Source organism: Neodiprion fabricii, chromosome 2, assembly GCF_021155785.1.
Source record: "Neodiprion fabricii isolate iyNeoFabr1 chromosome 2, iyNeoFabr1.1, whole genome shotgun sequence".
NCBI lineage: Eukaryota > Metazoa > Arthropoda > Insecta > Hymenoptera > Diprionidae > Neodiprion > Neodiprion fabricii.
Window position 1 is genome coordinate 41512979 of NC_060240.1, and position 13309 is coordinate 41526287.

A 13309-nucleotide genomic window follows, 5' to 3' on the forward strand; every position below is an offset into this window, starting at 1 on the left:
GTTCCTCTCGCGTCACAGAGCAGTGCGTTCACCTCAGTCTCATTATTTAAATTTACAAATTCCGTTCCTTTTCGTTGTTGTTGTTGTTGTTTTTGGAGGTTTTGCCTGCTTCTGAGAGTAAAGTAAACAATATTCCGTGGCGGAGCACAAAATTTCCGATCAGAAACTGAAAGTATTTATACTTGATGCTAGTTCAACACGCAAAAACATCCTCCGCGAACATATTTTACCGTTATCGACAATCATCGACTGCTTATCCTTTGAGCGAGGATGATCTTGGAATTGATTTTTACCCTCTCGCTCGATCAGGTTCTTCCTTTCAACCACCGTCTTCAGGAGGTAAGATCCACTTCCCGATTCTCGTATTAATCACACCCTTCGTCCCATAGGTAATCGACGTCGTGGGTTTCTGCGTTAATCGTTTCACATAGAAACAATAAGGGGAGCACTCTCACTGCCAACTCACTGAACGGCGAAAAACATCTCACGTGGAGCAAGTGGTAAAGAGTCCGGCTGTCAAACTTGTAGTCGAACGGCGAGCCGGCTCGCGTGAATTGGAGAAACTTCGAATATCCATGTGCGATACACAACACCGTTCACTTATTATTCAACTTGCAATACGAACCATTCGATTCGTGGCTCGACAGTCCGCGGTCGACGACGCGTGGGAGATGAGACGAGACGAGACGAGACGAGACGAGATGAGACGAGATGAAAGGATAGAAGAGAAGAGACCACCGATATCCTTCCAATATCTTTTCCCGCACGACAATCACGCGCAGGTCAATTCCGACAACTCTCACCATACGAGTAATGAATACGTAAATTTATAGTGATTGCGTGAAGCCGGCGTCCACTCTTGGTTCACCCGCATCCCCATTACCATAAGGTCAGCTTAATCAGCAGCGACAAAATCACGGTGAACCATGATGAGAAGGTATCCCCGTCAGTCTTATGTCTTATGCTTCTTCTTACTTAATCCTCCGACACCCACCAAATATCTGTATAATTATCATGCAGGACCACCAGAGTGGCAAGCAGCGTACAACAGCGATGTACCAAACTCGCGGCGAACAAGGATGAGTGCGGACCGGACGATAACGCTGCAGGGTACACGTTAATACAAATCACGTGTGTGCCTCTCGTATAGGTATTATAGGTATGGTGACTCGCTCGGCCGCGACTTGTCAACGCGTTTCGAGCACTCGAGCACTCGGCCGAGGCACGAGTCAGGCAAGTTGCGCGAGCTGCTCGCTTACCTGTGCCGTAAGTAAGACCCTGGCACCGCGCTGTTACGGCATTGCAACTCACGGGGGGGAATTAAGTGAACGGGGCGAGGGCAAGGAAGAGGAGGGCGGGGGGGGGGGGGGAAGAGAGAAAGAGTAGAGGAGAGACGAGAGGAGGGGGTGGGTGGAGGGCGGAGGCGAAGGAGGAGGAGGAGGAGGAGGAGGAGGAGAGAGGAGAGAACGAAAGGAGGAGGACGGGGTGGAGAGGAACGGAGCGGAGTGGAAAGGGGGAGGCGCGGGAAGGGGAGCGGAGGGGAGTCGGAGTGGACCAACTGGGTTCAGCAGCAGCGATAGTTCATTGACCGAGAAGAGCCGAGCGGGCCCGAACCGCACGTTTGTATACCTACACCTATACCTGCACCTACAACTGTACCTGTACCTACACCTACACCAACACTTACACCCACACCTACACCTACACCTTCACCTATGCCTGTACCTCTACCTCTACCTCCACCTCCGGCTGTACCTGCACCTACACCTAGGCCAATACGTACGGGCATTTGTACGGGCAGCGAGAGCTATGCATGGTTACTAAAAGAGAATTTTTACGGCGTGCGATGTTCGCGCCCGCGAGGCCGGTCTCGCACCCTTTGAAACGAGGCGGGTGAGCGGGTATGTTACACATTTACCTCGTGCCGTGGGCTTGATGCACGCCGCGTTGCGTGCGTTACTCCGATAACCCCTGGGGATAGATTCGATTAGAAGATATCGATGTACGGGTAAGCGAACATCTCGCCGTCATCGCGGTTTCAGCAGCTCTACACGCTATAACGCATGCGGTTACAATATCGTGCGCAACGTTGCTGCGTTCTCGATGCCTATTTAAATACCTAAACGGATGCGTTATTATACCCTTACAGTTTATTATAGGCGACAGACGCTGTGGGAAGAAGTAACAAACGAGCAAACATAAACTTTTATTCGAATAACCCAAGTTCAGAATTCAAGCGGTCCTAACAAATATCAAATGACGTCAATCAGGAGAGATGAAGCAAACGATGGTATATCTAAGCCCGCGATATTATGCCGATGTGGGCACTATATTTAGAACGGATTTTGGTTGAGAAAACTGTCTCCTTTTTTACTCTACTGTGCCGAATAACCTGTTTATAGTTACAGAATTTTCGGGGACATTGGCAATCGCACGGGGAACATGAGGAATTTCGGGGATGCGATGAGCGGAGACGATGCGTTTGCTTTAAATACAATAGTAGATACTTACGAACGAAACGCAATGAACTCGCTAATTATCTCGAATACTTTTTAAGTATTTCAGGATCGTTGTGCCCATTTTCTTCGATTACACGTACTACGTTTCAAGCTCAATGTCAAGGCAGAGCGTCGAGGGCTCACCTGATATTTACACCTCGTCGACTACTTTTTCAACCAGTCGCCTCGGACCCTCTTCCACCGGTGCTCGAGTGCAGCGGTTTCTAGACCAACCCAAGGCAATCACAGAGCGTGCAAATTCAAGATCAGTTCTTCGATAATCAGATAACATATAAGTCGGAGCGGAATAAAGCATAGCACCTTTCACGCCTGTTATCTCGCATTAGCCGAAAAATCGTTGGCTTCGTACAATTACACAGATTATAACGATGCACGGTATTGAGAAAGGAATGATAGGCGAAAAAAGACTAACGCTCTTCACGGTAAACATCGGGCCGTGTACAAGTTTCGCCGTGCGGGTGAGCGAGTTGGCAATGACCAGTCGGCAGCAGAAGCCGAAGCAGGAACAGCAACAGGAACAGCAGCATGGAAGCGGCAGCACACTTGTTGAGAAGGAAGGAAAGGGAAAAGGAGGAAAAGGGAGGGAAGATACACGCTCAGAGTAATGAACCTCGAGAACCGGTTAGTTCTGCACGTGTATTATACAGATCGGTTTGGTGCATGTTTCTTGCGCATACGCTCCGCATATTCCGTGCGGTATATCTAATTGAGTTTTCCCAACGATTTCCCCCCACGCTAACCCACTCTACGACTCTGAGGCCTGCTATATTGGTTTTTCGGCATGTTTCGGGTTCCGTTTCGAAGATGGCGAGGAGAGGAGACGAGAGGAGCGGAGAGGAGAGGAGAGGAGAGGAGAGGAGAGGGGAGGGGAGATGGCGAGGGGGTGAAGTCGAGAGATAACCATCTCGTTGGTACAACATACGTAGGTATATCGTACTGCACGCGAAGTTAACCACGAAAGGGTTTGGACACGCGGTAGTTGCGGCCATTTCGCATACCGGTTCAGAGAAATGACAAACAGCCTTTTGCAGCCTTATTGTATCCTCGTCTTAATTCTTTGAACGTCTATCGCTATGCGCGCAAGCCTGCAAGGAAATCGCACGTGCATTCCCCATGAAGAAGAAAACTGTACGTACATTTCAGTATTCGGTATTCGGAATACAAAATGTTGTTCCAAATAGCATATCGGTACAATTACGGTACGTGCACGCTACAAAAAAGTGACCAAATTTCGATGAAATTGAATTTGCCGTAGTTTTCGTTTAATTTCGCAGGGCGTGAAATCGAAGATCGACTTATGAACTAAAATTCAAGGTACAAAATCGACGAAATTTTTCGACTCCGGTGATTCTGCATCAATCTAAATGCCATGCAACAGTTCTTCCACATATGTTGATCGTGCATCAAATATTCATTATTAAATAATACCAGACGCAAGGAAGATTTTGACGTACTTTTTTTATCATCATCTTTGCGCTGATTCGTAGAAATTTATCATCGAATACACCAACGATCGGAAGCAAAAATCATTATCGTCGACTACAACTGTGATAACACTGTTAGTGAGTTTTTCATACCAGATTGGTGTAAAAGTGACGCGAATAAAGAGGAAGGCTCACTTCGGGACAGTTTCTACCAACGTCTTGACAGGCTCACGTGATGTAGATATTGGAGCAGTATTAAAGGGGCTTATATGTCTTTGAGCGGCGCACTTTCAAGAATGTTGGGATGTCTAATCCCAACTTTCCTTAGATAATTTGAATTATAAGTTTTCGGAGTGAAATATAGCGAGCACACGTCCGTTCGTTGGAAAGTGAGGAATTTAGTTTCCGATTTATTTGAAAGTTAGTGTTTCCGTACCTCGATACACAGAGTAATTGTTTGATTCGATAGGAAAAATTCAACGAACGAATTTAATAGTATTCAAGTTGGAAGATTCTGTCACATGTTCCGTTAGTCTTACGACATATGTACCATGACTGTGGAGAGACATAGAGCGAATAAGTCTCATGATTCTCGCGTAGGTATCGCAGAAATGAACAGCGCCGCGTTTCTTTAATGACAGTTCCCATTTCGGTTTCACATTCTTTTCAATCTTATTTAAAAAAAAAGACTGACCCCTCTTAACGGGTATGAAATAACCAAGAAGCACTGGCAGTCATTCTCAATGTTAATTCAAACGCATTGAAATTGTCAAAATCTTGATATTGAAAAAATTCTATCTCTAACCCATTTTTTGTTGGCTGATTCTTTTCTTCTCAATCGTCCCCTCCGAGCAACGTCCCCATAGATGCGCCCCTGTCTTCTGTACCAACGGCAAGCGATCTGTAACCCCTGCGGTACTTATTGTTTCTGTTCAAGATATTATCTAAATGCAGGAACTTCCGCAAGGAGTCTGGGGGGAGGGGGGGGGGGGGGGGGGGTGGCATGGGGCAGGAAGAACGAGGACGATGGGTATCGAGGTGAGTGAGAAGAAGTGAGTATCCGCGGAAGAGGATGGAGGGCAAAAGGTAGAAGGTGCGGAGGGTGGAGGGATTCGTGGCAGAGGTACGCGGAGAAAAGTGTATTAGGGTGGGGCGCGAGCTGCCGCTTTGAATCGATCCAGCGCCAGCTACAGCTGGAACCTCGTATACCCTCTCGAGTTTCAGCGGTTCTCATTGTGTCAGCCTGCAGCTCTGCGATGAATGTGAGGAACCGTGTGCTATTATCGGGGATCATTAGAGCCATCCTATTCTCACCGATTTACGCACGATCGCCTATATTATACTTTTAACACGGAAACGACGAAGAAGTATCCGCGGACAGGGGTCAAAACGTGGAATGGTCGATATATCGAAATTTTAAACATGCGAAGGTAGAATAACGGAAGACGAATTGTTCGTAAACTTGATTTTCCAAAGTGTTGAATACCGATTATAATGACTACTTCGAATAATTAATCTTTGGGTATTTTATTTTCGCACGTTTGCAATTTCGATGTATCGGCCATTCCAAATATTGATCCTTCCAAGTGTCGAACCCCACTCCTATCTGCAACTGCATTTACGTACATATACATAATATACATGTACCTGTATTTTAATATTCTATAGGTAAAACCTGGATTTCTATGCGTACAAATACGTTTCACAGTCGTGCTTCAGAAATCCCCCCGATGAAATGGCGTCCTTTTTGCAACAGTCTATACATATATACCCTGAGGAAACTTGTTCTTATATACTGGAAATTAGCCTCCAGGATGTATGCATAGATTTTCTAACTCGTAGCTGCAGGCTGGAAGGATGGAATCGATGTGTAAAACATGTATAATTCGCGCGGCAATCCAACGTGCGGCATACATATATTTACCCATATACAGATTCGGTGATTCACCTGCCACTGCAGCTGCTGCAGCGCTGAAACGTGTTTGACACAATAAATCGCTGCGAATCTCACACTCGAACGTTAAACCGTGAAAATATACTTATATTAACGCTCTTGTATCGCATGAAAATGAAGTAATTCTTGTAGCAACTATGCCGAGGGTATAGGGTATAATGATTTTGTACGGTGTGAGGGTGTACTCAAGGCTTGCAGGTATTATATACATTACGTGTACGGATACGTTATGCATGCATACATATACGTATTACACGCGATAAAGAATGTAATAAAAGTAACTCGCCAATGTGCGGGTCACGTTGCTCGTATAACTCTTGAATAAATAAAAGGGTGAACACCGAATATGTACATTTATGTACCAGACCGTTGAGGGCAACTCACCATTGTTGCGTAGGACGGACCCGGGGCTGGCGGCTTCGAGAGGGCTGTTCGGCTCCTCCGAGTCTGGTTCTCTCTTCACGCTGGAACGAAAAGCATCCTGGATTATTTACATTGCCGAAACGATTCGGCCAACATTTGCTTGACGGAAACGGCTGTTGTGGAATCAACGGAGCGTAGAGAATTAGGGAATTACACGTAAGTCGCACCGTGCTACCTCTGACTCCGGCAACCTCATCTGCCCTGAATCCTTGTGCGTTCGTCGCGGAAAAGCAAGCAAGTACGTCGTCACGACAAACTTCACCACGAGTTCTACCGCTATACTCGTGATTGGCATTGCGGGCTTTCTGCGGATACGAAATTCCGCGGAACTTCAGATCCCGTGGTATCCGTTATACCACGTAACAAGAAGCATGGAGAGGAGAAGAATATTGGAAAAAGAGAACGCCGAGAAGCTCAATTTATCACTCAATGGAACCAATGTGAGGTATCTTTCACAAATGAAGGAAATTGTATACAACTGCGGTCCCCAGAATTTTAATCCTCGCGTCTATTCCGATCTGCATCGATAGTCACTAGGTTACGTCGTCACTTTATACACGGGATGGATCGCGATTGAACTAGATCATTTCAAAATACCCGGTGATGTAGGCCGGCAGAGTAGTGTAATAACGAAAGGGACGAAAGGGAGAGTTTGTGTACGATAGGTAGACGATCAAGGCTCCGCCGATGGAGGATACCAACTTGTGAGCCTTGTTGCAAGCAGCGATACTTGAGTATATGAGGAAAGAAAACTGTGTTAGCCCGGTTTTCATAGCAAAATGACTTTACTCGGTATTTGGTTTCGAAGGCTTCATTCAGCCCACTGTTATACTGTAAGCGTAAGACTCGTAAGCAAATATAGTAATCTTCGCTCAACAGTTATAACAGCATTAAGCTTGGGACGAAAAAAGTTTGATATCCGATTAAAGTTCGGTCGCGTGTAAAATGACGTTATTTCAGGTGGAATTGTTTCCTAATAAATCTAGTCCGAAATAGCATCAAAACTCCTAACAATGATTCAAAACACTGTTTTTAGTTCCATCTCGACAACTTGGATTTATTATATACAGCGCAGCAGCGAAGGAGCTTTTCGGAATTACATAATTTCCCTAACTAATGCACGTGAATTAAGCTCTGCAAATCGCCAAGACCCTGGGAGAAAATCTTGGTCTTGATACAAGTTCCCGAGTTCGCTGAAATTCCTCCACAATTTCTGTACTGCGTGGCAGGTTGTAAATCAGTTTGGTTGAAAATTCAATTTTTTGCGAAGGTATCTTCGTTCGAACGTCAAAGCAAAAAGTATGTGTATTCATAACGATCACGATTTGTGCACCCCAAATCATTTGTCTTCATCTAAACTTTTCATGTGGATACATATCGCGTTGAAACTTTGAGAATATCTTTCAGAAGGTTTATACGTACATACGTATATACGTACATATTACGTTGGATAAGTATGGGAATAAGAAACCAAGAAATACAACGTGCTGGTTTTAATTCATTACCATCGTTAGACAAATAACAAACCGCTGACAGGTAATACATATGTAAATTGAAGTATCTGCGGAAATGACTATTATTTAAATTAACAGAAGAACAAACAGTTGCATGATTGTAAGTATAGAATTTAGTATTGTTTGCGTTCTAAAGACGACGCGCGCGTGCCGTGATGTGAGTATTGTACGTATTGAACGTACCTACGTGTATACCTCGAATGGCAAGACGGTGTTTAAAAATGTAACGGGTTTGTTGAATCGATAGGAAAAATTACCCAAGGTATTATTTCCCCGCAGTCGGTATTGTCCCTTATACTTATACGTATACGTACAGCTACCTAATTGTTATATCCTTTACATCATCAGTTTTTCTGCGTATCGTATCTGAACTCGAGACAGATGAACGGTACGACTTTCAAACTTCGATAATACATCAGGAGTCGAGTTTAGCGTAAACGACGCTATTAGCGCTACTTAAACTTTGTAAGGTGCGTTATTGAATACGAAGTGATGTTTCAACAAACTCTATGGCTGTTCACCCATAATAACTAGTGTATCAAATGTTCGGGTTTCAGTTGCGAGATTTGAGAATTCGATAGTGTAACTCGAGTTTTTCACATCTGTACACTCTCGTCACGGTTCAGTTAATCGGAATCGTTCTCCATTCAACCATGGAAACCAAAACTGGCGAAAATATAACAAAAACCAAGGTATCAAAAGATATACAATCGGACCCCTCTTCCACCGACTACTAATAATCCAACCGATTGCCACTAACCACGGGAAACTTTTGCCGTTGAATTAATAAGAATGTATATAAAAGTCGTCATCATCCTCTCACACCTTCCAAGCCTGTACGCATCGACAGAGATACACGACGTTAGTAACAGGCAAACAGGGTAGTCAAAATCGAACAAGAGAGACTCGAATTACGGACCCGCAGTGTAATTGAGCCTATAAATGTCGGGGTGGTGTATTTGTGTCGGATGGATAGGTGGCTGTGGTACCTTATGAAGGTGGAGTCCGCAGCCGGACTGGACGGCCTCGGTGACGAACTCGCTGTAGACGCGGTGTTGGTTTCGTCCTGTACGTCCATCGTCGTTCATTCCCGTCGAAAATTGTGGAGCAGCGGCAGCATTTCGTTTAGGGAGGGGGAGGGGCTGGGGCGGTGATGCAGGGATGATCGTCGGATACGAAGAAAAACTTTGCCCGCACAAGGTGGACGTCGTGACGGGGCTTTTCCCTGGGGATGAGCGTAGGAGCGCTTAGTTGATACAGGCGTATATTACAGGTATATAGACGCGTATTTCGGATAATTCGGGTGAACGCGGGGAGGCGGATTACAGGGTTCAACTCGTTGCTCCACCCACGCCCGTCCGCGACCGCGGGCCAACGGGAATCAACTGACAACCGCTAGTTTTCCACCCCCGTCGACTGCACATGCCCCATACTCGGGGGTGGCGAAGACGCACGCGCGGAAAACGGAACTAGGTGATCAGCGAGCCGCTTGACACATATAGTTCCCGAAACTTATCAGCTCCCGTCGAACTAGGACTAGTTGCGGAGACGGGTAGAGGGACGTTTCCTTACGACCCCCCCCCCCCACCCCCCTCCTGCCCCTTCGCCCACTCGTCACGCGCGGGAGACCAAAGTAATTGGAACAACGAAACTGTGTTACTTCTGTGCACGGCATACGTACGTTTGTGAGCGCCTACTTTTTGGAATACGTATCATTGCGAGGACAGTAGTTCCTTGGTTTTAGTTCGTTGTACGTTTGTTTGAAACTAATTGATGCTGAAACGGAAATATCCCCGTGACGGTATTAATGGAGATACAATGTTTATTCTAAGAATTATTTCGAGTATCTTTCTTCGTTTGCAGAAGGAAGGATGAGGCTGAAGTTAGCGACCTTAACGTAAACGAAACGTCAGGGAAAAAATCATTACTGTGCAATTTCTAAATGACTTTCAAAGAGTTGGCTTTTAAAAATATGAATATGTTTTGTTTGTCATGGTTTATCAAATTTCAGATGATCCTAAACATGCATTGTTGGAGTAACGTTACTAACTTCATCCTCGTGTTTCGTGAAAAATATCCGTTTATTTGACGCCGAGGAAAGTACCGTACTCGCATATTATCTTATTTCATGAAAAGATTTGGCGTGGGTTAAAAATACATATCTTTATTACATCATACGTCAGATACAGCTCGTTCTTTTGAGGAATGAAATTGACGGGCGAATGTCTCACCGACTAAAAGTGGAAAGATGAGGGAAGCTTCGGCATATATCTGTTCGGACAGAAAATAGAACAGAAAAAAAAAACGGTTAGTATCAAACAGAGACAACCTGTGTGCGTTTTACTTGCTGCGCACATCGAGAAAATGTTTCAGATCAAAGAAACACCTCTTTACTGGTGAAAAATGTTTCAATGCCTTAATTCAGAGTTAACTGTAGCGACGTAATATTATTTTAGCCACCGACATAGTATTTTTGTTTTTCTACAGTGATAACCGCAATCGCACGAAGAAAGTATGAATGGTAATATTACTTTTACAGGAGTTGCGTCTTTCTTGATTTTTCCCCACGAAACGGCTTCGTCGGGCCTTGCGCCGCTATCGCTACCGTCAAACTCGGAGGCTGTGTTTAAAAAGACAGCGTAGTCTGCGCCATTTCGCTGTAGGGAATTCAGCAATTCAGTAATCAAAGTAGTTTGGTATGAAAAATGTGTGTACAACTTACTATCGCAAAGATTATTACCATAAGATTTGCGTTGCAAATATGATGCTTGATTACACCCCCGCCTAGAATGATGATACCGCTGTTTACCGCTTTCATCGCCATACTGTTCAAACGCCTTAAATCTACCAAGAGAAGTTTACGCGAATAAATGGGGTAGATTGAAAGCTTGTAGTTAGATTGTTACCTGATAATCGAGGAATATATCTTCAGATTAATTAAAAAGCTACCTGATAATATATCGAGTACTAGGCCAGGATTTCGGAACGAATGGAAGAACATCATGTCGCCTAGGCTACCGTCAGTCAATGCCGGACTAAAGACTGGAATCTTATTTTTGGCAGCCCAATAATAGATAGAATCTGGATTGTCAATTTCTTCACCTAGTCTCGTAATTACCTTTGAGGGTGTCCACAAAGTACCCTGCGAATGGAACGTTCTTGAATTTGAAAGGACAAAGAATGCGAATGAACAGAAAAACATTGACCATTGAACGGTCTAGTAAAAAAGCAATTTCTATTTAAAATAAAAAAATATACACACATGCATTATTTCGACCTAACGGTAAACGGGATTTCTAACTCCTCGATTTCTGATGCTGTGACAAAAAGAAAAAGAATGCATGTGAAATTTTCCTCAGGGTAAAATTACAACTGCTGAAATAAATCCGTTCAAGTGTCACAAAAAGCCAAAGTAAAAGACGATAGCGTGATACATACTGAGCAGCACACATAATTACCTTCTCTTTCTGTTCAGCCAACATTGCATCCAGCTTTGGGGTAACCCAGTCTTCGAAAAGACAATAGTTATCATTTGGAACAAGTAAATTCCCGATTCTATTAATCCCATTTTCTCTCAGTCGTTTGCCTTCGAGGTGGAAATCCCCAAGGTAAGTCGGTGCCAGGCATTTTATTAAATCCTCTTCGACTCCACCAGCCGAGGCAACGATACAGTCAACCTGTGGGATGTATGAGATTATCTTGATGTACAGGGAGATGGAGAAAATAGTTGTATAAAATAGCATACACTCGGATTACTGACCATTTTGTGTTGAACCAAAAATCTAATAGTGTCTCTCATCCCACAAGATGCCATATTAGACGTATACCCAAGAAATATCGTACAATTGCTTTTCCTCTTTATAAATTCATCTTCCTCTATAGAGTCGATCTTGTCATCGTCGAGCGGGACCTTCCTTGCGTTGATCATTTTGTTGATTTCGTCGACAGCTAGACCAAAGTTAGTAGCCTGAAACCCTGAGAATTTGTAGCTCTCGAAAAGTGTGTGATAGTCGACACCGGCATTCCAATCATATCCTGGGAAGGAAATTGTTCAGGTTGATAATTGCCCACTATGAAATTTACAAGCTTTTACTTTGCTGCACAAGTAGACTCAAGCGCAGGTTCGTTACCTTTAACTGTAGCTGCACCTGCGGGCAGGGATACGCTCTGGACCAGCACTGCGTCTTTCAATTCAGCAGGGAGTTTGTCCTTCGGATTTTCACACATTCTTGTACAATTTGAGATTCCAATATCCAATAACAGCCAAAACTCCCAGAGTTTAATACAGAAGTATTTACTTGCGGTTTTCGCATACACGTGGCTATGACAGAACCGATGTTCGTAAATGACAACGGGAACTGACTAACGACTAGCTCGAAATTACGAATCACTTGGCAATCCACGTGTTATACAGGTTAGCCCAGCTATGAAAAAATTTCGCACAAAACGTATCCGGTACAATTCATAGAATGTACGCTGGGGTATATAACCTCAAATTTTTAAAGGCAGCAGCAGACAAAATCATCGACCGGCCGAATAGCAGGACTGAGGACACTAACGGGGAACCACTTACCGGCTAGAAATGGGATCTCTATTACCGGCACTGCACAACTGCCGATATATGGCGAGGGGTATCGGGCCCCGCGATATTTTCAAACGTCGAGTCTTCATCGACACAAAAGCCGGCACCCCTTCCTCTCTTTCGTAGCTCGCAAAATGATGAACCACGTCACGTTTTGGTTGTAGTGGTCGTAAAAAATTTGAATGCGTCGATAAGAGCGACGACAAGTTGAAATGTATGGATATTACTTTGTACAGACTGTAAAGGTTTTCTACATAAAGATGAGAAGGTTCTTCTCATTTAAATCAACCAGCAATAATGCCGTTATATGACAATGTTCGTTCGCATAATTACAATTTTACATAGTCTGTGACGCAACTATTTTTAACTTAATTCACCTATTCGTTAGCGGTATCTTGGATTTCAATTACGATCTCAAGTAGGGTGATTCGCAATGTATGTAAGATAGATCGGAACGTATACCTATCTATAATTTAGCTATCATAATAAGGTGCAGGCAGTTAAGAAGTTACCTCGATACAGAAATGCTCCGCCTCTCTATGCGATATTTTGTTAATCTATTTACTGAGATTATACATATACTCAAGTGTCCCGTACTGTAAGGATAAAACAAATACCGGAATAGTGAACAGTCACCGCACAGTAAACGGGAAAAGAATTCATTCGATTTTGTTGTTGATTTAGGGATTCAAAATTAAATTCATTCATGTTATACTTTATTACTCTTGCTCCAAGTGGAAATTTAATATTTCTCAAGAATTGGATCGAATTTTAATTCCGCTACAAATTAGAATAGACAAGAAATCGGGAAAGTCCAACCAGAACACCGATGGGGCTATCGTTCTTTGAAGCATAACCAAGCTCATCGGACCTACCATAGGTATATTCCATAG

The 13309-nt window shown here is 43.9% G+C and overlaps 2 protein-coding genes across 2 annotated transcripts in view; both read right to left on the minus strand.

Moving 5' to 3' along the window:
- The window catches only part of LOC124176980 (ecdysone-induced protein 78C), a 53732-nt gene extending 44679 nt beyond the window's left edge, over positions 1–9053 (minus strand). Inside the window, exons 1-2 of the mRNA XM_046558942.1 lie at positions 8824–9053; positions 6282–6361 (exon numbers count right to left, since the gene is read on the minus strand). Of these exons, the coding sequence (XP_046414898.1) occupies positions 6282–6361; positions 8824–8912 (169 nt within the window). The 5' untranslated portion in view covers positions 8913–9053. The remainder of the gene's footprint in view (positions 1–6281; positions 6362–8823) is intronic.
- A 925-nt stretch (positions 9054–9978) lies between these two features.
- Positions 9979–12428, minus strand: LOC124176981 (probable deoxyhypusine synthase). The gene is made up of 7 exons (XM_046558943.1): positions 11965–12428; positions 11595–11869; positions 11293–11511; positions 10784–10976; positions 10575–10678; positions 10366–10491; positions 9979–10105 (listed from the first exon to the last, which is right to left on the minus strand). Exons 1-7 carry the CDS (start codon positions 12059–12061, stop codon positions 10007–10009), a joined length of 1113 nt encoding a protein of 370 aa, XP_046414899.1. The 5' UTR covers positions 12062–12428; the 3' UTR covers positions 9979–10006.
- Between the last annotated feature and the right edge of the window lie 881 nt (positions 12429–13309).